The sequence below is a fragment of the Myzus persicae genome, unplaced genomic scaffold, assembly GCF_001856785.1.
Source record: "Myzus persicae strain clone G006 unplaced genomic scaffold, MPER_G0061.0, whole genome shotgun sequence".
In the NCBI taxonomy this organism is placed as follows: Eukaryota; Metazoa; Arthropoda; class Insecta; order Hemiptera; family Aphididae; genus Myzus; species Myzus persicae.
In genome coordinates this window covers 216,754-228,892 of record NW_019103922.1, presented here as the reverse complement: position 1 = coordinate 228,892, position 12,139 = coordinate 216,754, and the positions used below count along the sequence as shown (strand labels likewise).

Genomic DNA, 12,139 nt, shown 5'->3' with positions numbered 1-12,139 from the left:
CTGTTTTTTTTTTGTAATTCGTATTAAACACTTGTTTCCTACACTACTCTAACTTGTAAGAAACAATTTTAAGATAGAAACTTTTTAAAAAATATTAACGCACTTACGTAGTTACAAACTTTTTAGAGGACGCCTCACTGACATTTATTGTCTCTGTTGGTTAGGTGTACATAGAAAATTTACTTTCAGCTGTTTTTAGCAGTTCAAATTTCGCTCCAATGGTTTTTAAATTGAATAAATCTATATGAATATTATATTATTTAGAGGTGACAATACATTATCTGTGTTGTCGCAGATTTTTCTTTCAATATTTTAATTTTATACGAGTTATGACATTTACCTACATTTAAAGAATTCTCATAACTCGGTTGAAAGCCGGATACAACAAATATGCTAATATGGCGTCTTCTTAAATTCGCAATTCACTTGAAAAAAATGATGGTCAAACGTTTTATATAATAATATTATTATTATATTGCCACAAATTTAACGCTTTCGTGTTCTGCGCATAACGCACACTGGCTAATAATATAATATAATCATCACAATACTACTACGCTTACTTTAACTTACACTCGATGTTTGCATGTGTTTTCACACCTTTGGCTGGTGTTCTTCTTCGTCTTCGTGTTCTTCTTGTTCTTCTACTTCTCGTACCCGTGTACTCGTCATCCCCGTCGTCGTCCAGACCCATCCCCTAGACCCGCGAACGTTATCGGCGAGGAGAGCACGGCCGTCATCGTCGCCCTCAACAGCCCCACTGTGCTGCAATGTTACGCTGTCGGATGGCCGCGGCCGATCGTCACTTGGTGGAGGGCTGACCGGATGTTGCCAATGACATCCGAGACGTTCGAACAGCGGAATGACCATTCGCTGTATATCCGGATGGTGACGATCAACGTTCTTGGCCCTTACACTTGCCAGGTGTACAACGGCATTGGACGGGCGTCGTCGTGGAGCGTCACCCTCCAAGCACACGGCAATGCCGTCAATCAGCCGTACAACCCATACCTGGTACCACCACCTAGGCACCCAGGCACTGGTGACGTGATCCGACTCAAGCCAATCGTCGTCAGGCTCACCAGACCGCCACCCATCTACAGGACGGTCACCTCGCAACGCACTGACATCGAGACCACGCAGGCGACGCAGCAAAAGGTCTTCACCGGTAAGTGCCCCCCACCCATGTCACAATTGCTGCCACAGTTTAAATTCCCTGCCATATTATATCTGTCTGTTTATTTCGACCTACGAAACTACAGTAATGTATTTGCAACAACATTTTTGATCCAGAAACGAAACTGGTGGGCAAACCAAGCGATCTGTATATATACAGTGCACCACGGTTTTCACTTAATAGTAGATAACACTGGATTTCAGCCGGATGACTTAAAAATTTAGATTAAAATGGGAAGTTTTGTGAAAGAAAGGCTATACTAAAATACATATTCTGTGCCATAATGCGCAATAAGACTATATGTGTTAATAACTAATATCACTTTTTATTACTATTACCAAATTAAAAAATTCCTATTTTTTTCAAGCAACTATATAACTTTGATGAATAAACTTTCTTCTACTACACAAATTGACTGACTTACAGAAATATTTAAAATACAGACGAAAACAGTTTTTAAAAAAAAATTATTTTAAAATACGTCATTAAATTGTCAGTTGATAGATATTATTTAATGTCACGCGCTCTTATCACCTGACTCTTTTATTTTTTAATATTTTATTATTTTTAGTAATAATTTTTTTTACATAAAACAAATTTCAAATTTCTCTATATATTAATATAAAATATTCCTACCTTTTAAAGAAAACTTTAAGCTGCTTTAAATCAGTTAATTGTTGAGATAGGAAAAAAGTATATCCTAATTTGAATTTGTTAAATAATTTGTGTTGCCATAAAAACATGTAATATTGCGTATGGGCTTGTCGAAAGAGTGAAAATGCGATTCTGTCTTTCTCAAAAATCCTCATTTTATAATCGATGATCATCTGGCTGAAATATTTTGTGTTACTTACTTACTATTTAAGTGAAACACACTTTATAGAATCATCGGTGCCCAGATATAGTTATATATTTGTTTTTGAACCAGATCAATGTTGTGGTAAATACCTCTATCATTTTTGGTACAGATGGTCATCACATAGGTAAAACGGTAAATTTGTATCAAGGTTTTATTCAATGGAGTTTTGGCACCATATAAAAATAAAACGAAATACACGAAAAACGTCCTCTGTATAATTCTGTACCTACTACAGTATTAGATATACTTACATAAGTAATATGAAATCACTACTATTGCATTTGGTTTCCTGTTACTAATAACACTGTGTTATTTATTGGTGTAATGGTGTTATCTAATATGATTGATTTAAAAATACTAAAATGTTGCTTTTAGATAACTAATATTAATTTTCTATTGTAGTATTAGTCTAACAGATCGATACTTTGTGTACCTACCAAATGAGTAATACATTTGGGTATTATAGATACCTAGTTGAAATTAATGTTATAAAATTATGTATTCGATGGGTGTAGAAACACACTACACCTAACACAATTAATTTTCTTTGCTTTTGGTTGTGGAAATTATTACATATTGTGCACATAATACCACTCAATATTATTTATCATAACTAATGAATTGTTAGTTTCGGGAATGTTAATAATTTGTTTTGTTATTATACACTATATTTTACGGGATTTCTGCACTCTGCAGTATTTTAATATAATAGTTATAATTTGTTTTATTACACTTGGTATGCGTATTCATTATTATGCAGAGTAGTATGGGACATCATACAATTGATAACCTTTTAAATATCGATCTCGATACTGACAATCAGTAAATTAAGTGTACTAAACATTTTAAAAAAATCAAAAATAATGTTAGTACGAATATTTCAGTTTTTATTATTATTTTTTTTTATTGGCTTAAAACTGATACCGTGTCGCAATGATTTTAATTGAATATTTTTCTGGCCCAGTCCCCGTACGAGTTAATATATCCATGCCTACCACAATGATCGCCGTCGGTTCGGACCTGACGATTCCTTGTTCGGTGGACGGTTATCCGATACCCACTGTGACCTGGTACAAAGACGGGCAAGTACTTCGGAACAATGAACGGACTCAAGCGACCGGTAAGCGTGCGTACCTACCACAAACGGCGCCATGACGATTGTTTTAAATTATGCAAATCGGCATAATGAGTATGCCTACCTATATGGTTGTAGGTAGGTTCATAATATTACGCTTGAACATGATTTTTTTTTCTTCTCTTAGAAAACAAGTTGGTCGTCGTCCGTACAAATGCTTCGGATTCGGGTTCTTATAAATGTGAAGCGTACAACTCGTACAGCTCCGACGAGAAAACCATAAACATTACAATAGAAGGTACGTACAGTATAATAATATATGGCTGCAAGCAGCATAGCACACATCGTCATTTAATAATAAGAAGAAACATAATAATATATATTTGCAAGGTTTAAAAAAAAATGCTTAATAGGAGATCTCTGTAAGATTAGGTAGGTTAGTGTAATTAGCTCTGTTAATTGTAATAAATGGAGTGATGTAATGAGATGTACATAGGTAAATATTTTTTTCTCGAATTATGAATTTATCACGATATACAAGAAAAAAAGTCATTTTTACACTCAGTTTACACAGTTAGTTTTGAACTTCACTGAAAAATGAATAACAATTGACACATAGGTAATGATAGTTATATTAATATTATCATTAGAGACAGTAATTGTGTGGTCGATATTTGTTGCTTAATTGTGTTTCGACGGCATAGTTATTGTAGTTTTTAATTGAATTAACGTTTTTATTATATTTAGGGAAAATTATAAAGTATTTACATAATTTATTAACCACATGTATTATATATAAGAAATGATAATCAATTTGTTGTTTTATTTTTATCACGAAATCATATGACATCGAGGGGAATGAGGCTTTAGAACAACATAATATTATTATGCACCAAACAATTAGAAAGAACAGTGCTTTTTTTTTAAACCTTCGTTTTTCTTTGTGCTCATATGCAGGCTTGTACATTAATCCAAACTGCACGGACAGCCGATTCTTCGCCAATTGTTCTCTGATCGTGAAAGGATCCTACTGTAATCATCCGTACTACAAGAAATTCTGCTGCGAGTCGTGCACGCGGGCTGGTCAGTTGCCGACCAACGATTATCAGTCCAACTTCCCGTACATCAGCAATACAATCAGACGGTTCAGAAGAGATCTAGTCAACAAACTCCAGAGTTTGAACTTATTCTGAGTGGAGCTCAACGGCTGATCACGTTGCATTTTAGTCATAAATACAAAATTTTAAATATTATTATACATTATAAGATTAAAAAAACAGAATAATACAAATTTGGATAATATCGCTACACTTTATGCCTAATATATTATTATTTGTTCTTGTCACATAATAATTGTATTATTATTATCATCATCATCTTATTATTATTATTATTATTATTATTATAACTATCATCATTATTATACTATTACTATTATTATTATTATTATTATTATTATCATAATTATAATTATCACAAACCGGAATTTTATTCGTTCCAAACGACAAATGCCCCTAAAGGTTTTGTCGTAGGTAATCAAATAATTTTCAAAAATTATGCACAGTCATTCCACGTAATGTTTTATTATATTATTATATTACCTACATCATATATATTATAGATTTTATAGACCATATTTCAACTTAAACACATTCATTTTTAAATATTTTTTTTTTTTGTTTAACCAGTAACTAATAATCAGTTATATATATATTTAATCAGTTCCTAATAATAGTTACTCGTTATTGGGAAGAGTAGTTAAATCTTACTTTATGTACTTTAGATAGTTGGATTATCGATTTATTATAATAAAGTATATAATATGTTCACTTAAACGTATAACATTTACTTTTCGATACTGTATTAAATATTATTTATCTGTATGTTGGTTATAATTATAAATAATATTATTACCTATTTTAAGTTTACTGCATTATTAAAATTTAAGGGAATAATATCATTTTATTTTCCAATTATAACGCGTATATTAACATTTAAGTTTTTGTGTTCAGGTTTATATAAGTTACCTTTAAGAGATACTAATTGTATATTTTGTGGCCATTTAACTGTGCTTTAAAATACAAAAAATGATGGACTTTCACATATCCTTGTATTTTTTTCATTATGTGATTTATTTATCTTATAGGTTATAAAGACAACGATTGTTACAACTTTAACATTCACAGTATACAGGAATGGGTAAAAAATGAAAATAAAAATGGTGACAAGTGGGTATCAATCTGCTGTACAATTATTGCAGGTGGCGAGACTAGTCAGTAGGATGTGTTCAATTTAAATTCAATACATCATATTTTTGTATTAAAAATTATTATGATCAGAGATGGTCTGTCAGCCTTGGGTATTTGATATTAAATTAATTTCATTGATCACACAAATTAACACAACACCCAAGGTCATTCAAAAACCGATTATATTATAAATTATTATTTTATAACACATATTATTATTATTATTAATTATGATAACTTTAAAAAGTAAATTGATATTACTTTACTCACGTATAGTGTATTTCCTGCTATTATTCAAGTTAATTGTACTATAATTTGTACCTTATATATTTCTCCCAATGGCCACTGATCCCGCTGATTTAATTCGAAAATCAATTAAATTAAAATTAAAAAATAAATTAAAATATTAAATAATAAAATACTAAACTATAATATTATAGATTTACGAACGACGTGAAATCAGCTTAAAATGAGTTATTTTATTTTGAAAATACTCCGTTTAAATATCCAATATCATCAAAATCTTAGATTCGTGTTTATAAGCAAAAATATGATAGTATGTAATCATATGTTATCTGTATTTTTCTAAGGTAATAATAACTACTTAAGAGTAACCTAGTACGTTTTCAAGCCTTAGCAACAACAATTTAAAATCTTATCAATTTTAACTACATAATGATTTGAGAATGTTAAACAATTTTTAAAATTTTATCTTTAAACCATTATACGAAAAAAATCGTATCCTTGTATTTTTAATAATCTTAAAATTATAAAAGGATGATTTGGGATTTTTTATTCAATTTTTATAGTTTTTTATTGAGCCTAAAAATGTTTGTTAACAATAACAAAAGTTTTATAATTTTAAATGCCTGTAAATAGTTTAAAAATTGTCTAATTATTTTAAAAATTGAATTGTGCATAGAAAATAATAATTTAAAAAAACAGTAGAATGTGTCAATATCTTATACTTTCTATATTTATTGAAATAATACAAAAAAACTAAAATTATTTAATGAAAAAATAAATCGTTATTTTAAGTACTAATGACAACAGAGTATAAATTTAGTATTAATTCGCATTTTGGTATTTACTATACAACTGCAGGCAGGTATAGTTAAAAATATGACAGAAAATGCTTCAATCTGGTTTTGAGTGGGTGGAATATTAGACTATCTTCTGATGTCAAGTTCTCCTCGCACTGGTTTCATCTATTGTGCTTTAGTTTCAGTTTGAGTGCCGCCTGGTTGGCGATGCCACCCCAAAGTGGCGCGAAAATCTTGCGCTCCAGCTCTCGCGCTTTCGCCTTCGAATCGTCGTCATCATCGTAGCTCAGCACGGTGCGCTTGATAGCCCGGATCACGTTTACGTCCTGCCTGACCTTGTTGGACAGCCACGTTCCAGCGTCCTCTAAAGAGGCCACGGTGCCATCCACCAGTCCCAGGTCCATCGCCTCGACGGCGTTCAGCGTCCGGCCCTCCAGCAACAGATCCAGTGTCTTCTTGGCGCTCCCTGTGATGGAAACCAACCGGCCGGTGGCGCCCCATGCTGGCACTATGCCCATTTTCGAGTGAACGAACCCTATGCCTGTGGTATCGGTAACGTTGCACATCAGCCTATAGTCGCACATCGTAGTCACTTCCGCGCCTCCGCCAAGCGCACCTGTAGACAAAAAAATTAATATTAAATCATACATTTTAGTATGTGATATTTAAATAATATCCCTATAAGTCTTTGTTTTAAACTAAAATGGTTTTTCAAAAACGTTTTAACCTTTAATACAAAAAAAAAAAATGTTGGCTTATAATTGAACGAAAAAACTTCAAACAACAAAAATCGACAATGTTGTTGAAGATAACAAATTAGTATCATTAATTTACGAAATAAGTTGATTTTTGAAAAAGAAAAACTGTATAGGTACTTATTATACCAATCATCCCATACCTCAAAAGAAAAAAATTTTATTTTCAAGCGATTTCGTAAAAGTAAGTGTAATAATATGATAATATTACCCGTTCCATCGATATATGCGACTGAAATAATGGGCAGTTTTTTGAATTTATCGAGAATATGACCCATATAAACAGACATTGCATATCCATTCTTCTCGTTGTTCATTTTTTTCGCCATTTTCAAATCTCCTCCGGAACAGAAATTCCCACCAGTGCCATACACAATTGCTCCCTTGCACTCGGTCCACTGGTACAATTTGTCTGTGATCTCGTCTAGGTCCGACATCATTTTTACTGTAACAAAAGAGAAAAGTCAAAAGTTACACACAAAAACAATCAGATAATTTAATGCATATTAATCATATACAGTAGAGCATATTATACTGCATACGTCATGTAGTCGTGGCTCATGACAAAATATGTAGTTTATTTATTTATTTAATTATTTAATAAATAATAATAGGAGAATTAAAAATAAACTACAGTGCTCATTTTTCTGACACATCTGCACATAGTAGTATTGTGATTCCAAACATTATTAGTGATGAGAAACGGAGTTTATAAAAGTATGTCATACAGTTATACCAAGTTTGTTGTTTTCAATTTTAGGTCTTCCTTATACTTAAATAGTTAAAATTGTAAATTATATTTTAAAAATTAATGATCTAAATTTTGAAAAACTTTCATAAATTAGTCCTATGTGAATTGGCTAAATTTTTTTTGAGTAACACGCAAATAAACATTTAATTGTCTTTTTTATTTATAATTATAGTAAATTAGTAACATTGTTAATTCAATAATAGTTTTTAATACTTTCAAGTTTCAATTAAATAAAAACTCATAATAATAGTGTAGGTATAACTTAAAGCGAGAGAAAAGTAATAGTATTATGTTATTTATATGATATAAATAGCCAGGTGGTCATACCGTATATCGTATTTGGGTAGCACTGTCGAGTATCAACAATTATTAATTCGTCTGCTACGTACGTTGTATAAGTGATGTACTCACGAAGTAAACTAAATTTTTTTATCAATGATTAGGTACGCCAATTGATAAGTGATAATATTCCGGTAGCCTGCCGGCTTCGAGGGACAAACTCGTGATAAACGTTGAGCTCAAGCTTAAAAAACGCAAAATTGCTAACTTCCAAAACAAAAGCTATAAATTCGAAACTAAGACCAACCTACAAATTCTAATTGCAGCATTGTACTTAAGTAGTTGATATATGTAAATTCCAAAAAAAAAAAATTGAAAAATTTGCATGGATTGGTAAAGTGCATTTGTTCGGTGTGGGTTGTAACCCGGGAAACCAAATTGTGTCCCAGGTATAAAAATTGCAAATAATTGACAAATACAAACTATGTTTAGGTTTTTATATTTGACTACACTAATTGCGTCCCAATTATCTGATTAGGTTAAAATTACACTCTCATCAATCCTTCATCGATATGAGTATTATAAGTCTGTAGTTGTCGTATACATGCCGCGCGCTTCACTTAAAATAAGGCTCAAAATTCATCACACCTCATAATGTAACCTGTATTTATACACAATTGTGGACATTGCTCTTGACGTATAGAATATTTTATAATTACACATTATATTATTACCACTTATTGCGTTCTTGAGCCGAGGATTGTTTATGCAGATTTTGGCGATGCCATTATCGTCCTTTTCTAGGTCCACAGATCCGCTGCCGTCAAAATACGGCGATAAGACCTCTTTTGCTTCGCTGAACGAAAATTCCTTTCCATGGTACGTAAAATCGTGCAGATACTTTTCATTGGGAGATCGCCCGTTTTCCATCTGCATTAGTTTTGAAGCACGATTTAAACGCAGTGACTTGCCTGAAATATGATAACAGAACAATGTAATATAGGTAGGTGTTGTAAAAGATAAATATTATGTGACGAGTATGACCTTAGACCTTTTGATAACCGTTTGAGACTTTAACATCTCAGATGACGCAGTACATCACTAAAACATTATTGGACGACTAGACACTAATGTTATAAATTGTGACCTTCGTATATAGCTGCAGCAATTTATTTAAATTAATTTAAACTGCTTATATTATTGGTGACTAAACAACACCAGCCTCGACATTAATATATATATTTACATTATTATAGACAAATGTGTATCATGTTTACCTAAAATATTCAAATATGGGCAATGATGGGCATAACTAGTTAAAATGTTTTTTTTTTCAACTTTTTAACTTAACTAATTTTATTTTTGAATCAACTTTTTAACTTAACTAGTTAAATTAGCAATTAAAATAACTTAGCTTTTCACAGTTGATTTAAAAATGATCTTTCTAATCTAAAGATGATTTTTCGTTTTTACGTAAATATAAAAAAAAAATCATCCAATATTATCATGACACAAACTTTTGTATATGGATATACTTTAGTAGATTAGATAGGCATAAAGCCACAAAACATACACAGTATTATTATATTGTTATGTTTCCAGTATAAATGACAATTATTATCGATAAAAAAAATACAGACAGCAACCAGATTTTGGAAATTGGAAAAACACTGATAAAAAAAAAAGCGGGTAAGTGGATGTCACTCTGCTGTACAGTAGGTTACAAGTGGGTCACTGTATAACGGATGGAATTAAATTTGAATTCAATGATACAATATCATTGTATAAGAAAAACGATTCTGAGTGGAGACGGTATGTCAGTCTTAGTTTAAGACATATTAATACCAATATATCTGAGTCAAAATTCGAATTTTAAATGCTTATAAAAAAAAATTGTGCCTATGTATTTTAAATATTTTACAATTGCTATTGTAAAAATATATCAAGAGCCTTGTATTAAATTTTCAAGCTTTTTCGCCCAACAAATAAAATTTAATTAGTATTTATAGAAAAAAAAACTAAGAAAATTGACAATTGACAATGTCCGTAAACATCTCAAAAAGAGTCAAATTATTTTCAAAATTTTATCGTGTTTAGAAAATGCTAATATCAACATTCAGTGAAATTTTCAAGTATCTACAGCCATTCGTTTTTTAATTACAACAAAAACAGAAAATCGTTACATGAGAAATCGAGTGAATATCAAATGTTGTAAAAATATGAATTTCAAACGCTCATAAAAATTTAATTTGACTTTCTTCTAAAAATTTTTTTTTTTTTGATAAAGGTAGACAAACTTATGAGGAATCTTGTATTAAATTTTAAAATCTTAGATTTAAGAACAAAATTTTTTATGAATTTCTAACTTAAAATAATTTCCAAATTTTCGTCGTCTTTACGTATTTTGTCAATATTTGAACTTTAAATGGTTATAAAAAAAAACTGTGACTAAGGATTTTTAATTTTTTTCATCTGCCTTTGAAACAATATACTAGGAGCCTTGTATTAAATTTTCAAGTTTTTTTAACCTACAAATAAAATTTTATTGATATTTATAGAAAAAAAACTAAAAAAATTGAAAACTGACAATGTCCGTAAACAGTTCAAAAAGAGTCAAATTATTTTCAAAATTTTACCGTGTATAGCAAATGCAAATATAAACAACCTGTGTAAATTTCATATATCTACGGCCATTTGTTTTAGATTTACACCAAAAACCAAAATCGATTTTGTTAAAAATCGATTTTGCGTAAAAATTCCCGTTTTTCCTTAATTTTTTTTTTGTTTTTCACGTCGGTTTTGAAAACTACTGGAAATTTTTACTTTTGACCCCCCAAAGTACCAACTAGATTCAATTTCCAATCAGAAAAGTTGCTGTTTAAGAAAATCGAAGCAGTTTTACTGTCTTAAAAGGTGATGACAGACACAAAAATAAATAAATAAATAAATAAATAAATTTAAATTTTAAAATTTTAAAAAAATAAAAAAAAAATAAAAAAAATAAAAAAATAAATAAAAAAACACAGATCATTGTAAAATCAATACATTCATCGTTCCACTCAGAATCTAAAATAACTTGAAAATAAAATTATCGTATACATATACATAGTTGTATATATACGTCAAATATTAAGATATGCTGTTTATACTTGTAGACAATATTATGAATTATTATAGAGCACTTGCATTAACCAGGACATTTTTTTAATAAAACTATTCATATATATCAGCTATGTATATACAGAATGTTATGTATAAAGAATTTTAACTATAAAGATAAAAAAATACGATTGTGAGTGGCCCACTGATGTACAAAGTCGTAATGACATTGTCATAGTATTTTTCAAACACTTTGGCGCCACTGCTGACATTATGATAAAAAATTCAATAAAATAGATTAATTTAATAATTTAGGAAAATAGATCTTTCTCAAGATCATCTTGCTACTCTTTATCTGATCTACATCCTCATTAAATAAAGGAGATGAACTTTTTTTAAACTGAGTTAAGTTAATTTATTTTTCCGTATTAATACTTTTAACTTATCGAGTTAAATTAATGATTTGTTAGCTGTTAACTTTTAAATTATCGATCTAGTGTTCTCTTAACTTAACTTGAGTTAATTATTTTCATTCACTCGCCTACCTTTGAAAATATGTGTCTTTTAAATGGCAGTTTATATTTTTTCTAGCATTTGACTTTTGACCATGTCTCGTTTTTTAAATAATAAATAAGATATATTGATTACACAAACGTAATATAAAAATAAATGTTTAGCTTAGCACAGAAAATTAGAGTACTTACTTATAACAACTATAAATATATACAATGTTATGTTGTATTTGTAATGTTTTGTAAATCGATTTGAAATGTACCTATCTACTGAATTCGTAATTTTAACTAGGTAGGTATGAAAAAAAAACAATGAATAATAGCATGACCGTAATTTTCA

At 30.1% G+C, this 12,139-nt stretch overlaps 2 protein-coding genes across 5 annotated transcripts in view; one reads left to right on the top strand and one right to left on the bottom strand.

Annotated features, from left to right (window-relative positions):
- Positions 1-5,212, top strand: part of LOC111036379 (papilin) — a 46,602-nt gene extending 41,390 nt beyond the window's left edge. For 2 of the 3 annotated variants that reach the window (XM_022318390.1, XM_022318389.1), the window contains 4 exons: positions 689-1,168; positions 3,001-3,156; positions 3,299-3,409; positions 4,069-5,212. In XM_022318390.1, the coding sequence (XP_022174082.1) occupies positions 689-1,168; positions 3,001-3,156; positions 3,299-3,409; positions 4,069-4,304 (983 nt within the window). In that variant the 3' untranslated portion in view covers positions 4,305-5,212. The remainder of the gene's footprint in view (positions 1-688; positions 1,169-3,000; positions 3,157-3,298; positions 3,410-4,068) is intronic. The other variant, XM_022318391.1, reaches the window with a different exon arrangement.
- A 1,098-nt stretch (positions 5,213-6,310) lies between these two features.
- LOC111036377 (ethylmalonyl-CoA decarboxylase-like) lies at positions 6,311-12,139 on the bottom strand. 2 transcript variants are annotated; one of them, XM_022318386.1, is made up of 4 exons: positions 11,992-12,139; positions 8,923-9,159; positions 7,370-7,603; positions 6,311-7,019 (listed from the first exon to the last, which is right to left on the bottom strand). In XM_022318386.1, the coding sequence occupies exons 2-4, from the start codon at positions 9,122-9,124 to the stop codon at positions 6,565-6,567; spliced, it is 891 nt and encodes a 296-aa protein (XP_022174078.1). In that variant the 5' UTR covers positions 9,125-9,159; positions 11,992-12,139; the 3' UTR covers positions 6,311-6,564. The 2 variants fall into 2 exon arrangements, with proteins under 2 accessions (XP_022174078.1, XP_022174079.1); XM_022318387.1 differs by lacking the exon at positions 11,992-12,139 and adding an exon at positions 11,833-11,985.

Bases quoted from the DNA above. Each gene is read 5' to 3' on its own strand.
- LOC111036377 (XM_022318386.1), bottom strand. From the start codon at position 9,124: ATGCAGATGGAAAACGGGCGATCTCCCAATGAAAAGTATCTGCACGAT. The intron at 7,604-8,922 runs GTAATAATATAA...CTTTTGTTACAG, and splicing joins GCTCAAGAACGCAATAAGTG to TAAAAATGATGTCGGACCTA. The intron at 7,020-7,369 runs GTAATATTATCA...TTTTGTCTACAG, and splicing joins CGCATATATCGATGGAACGG to GTGCGCTTGGCGGAGGCGCG.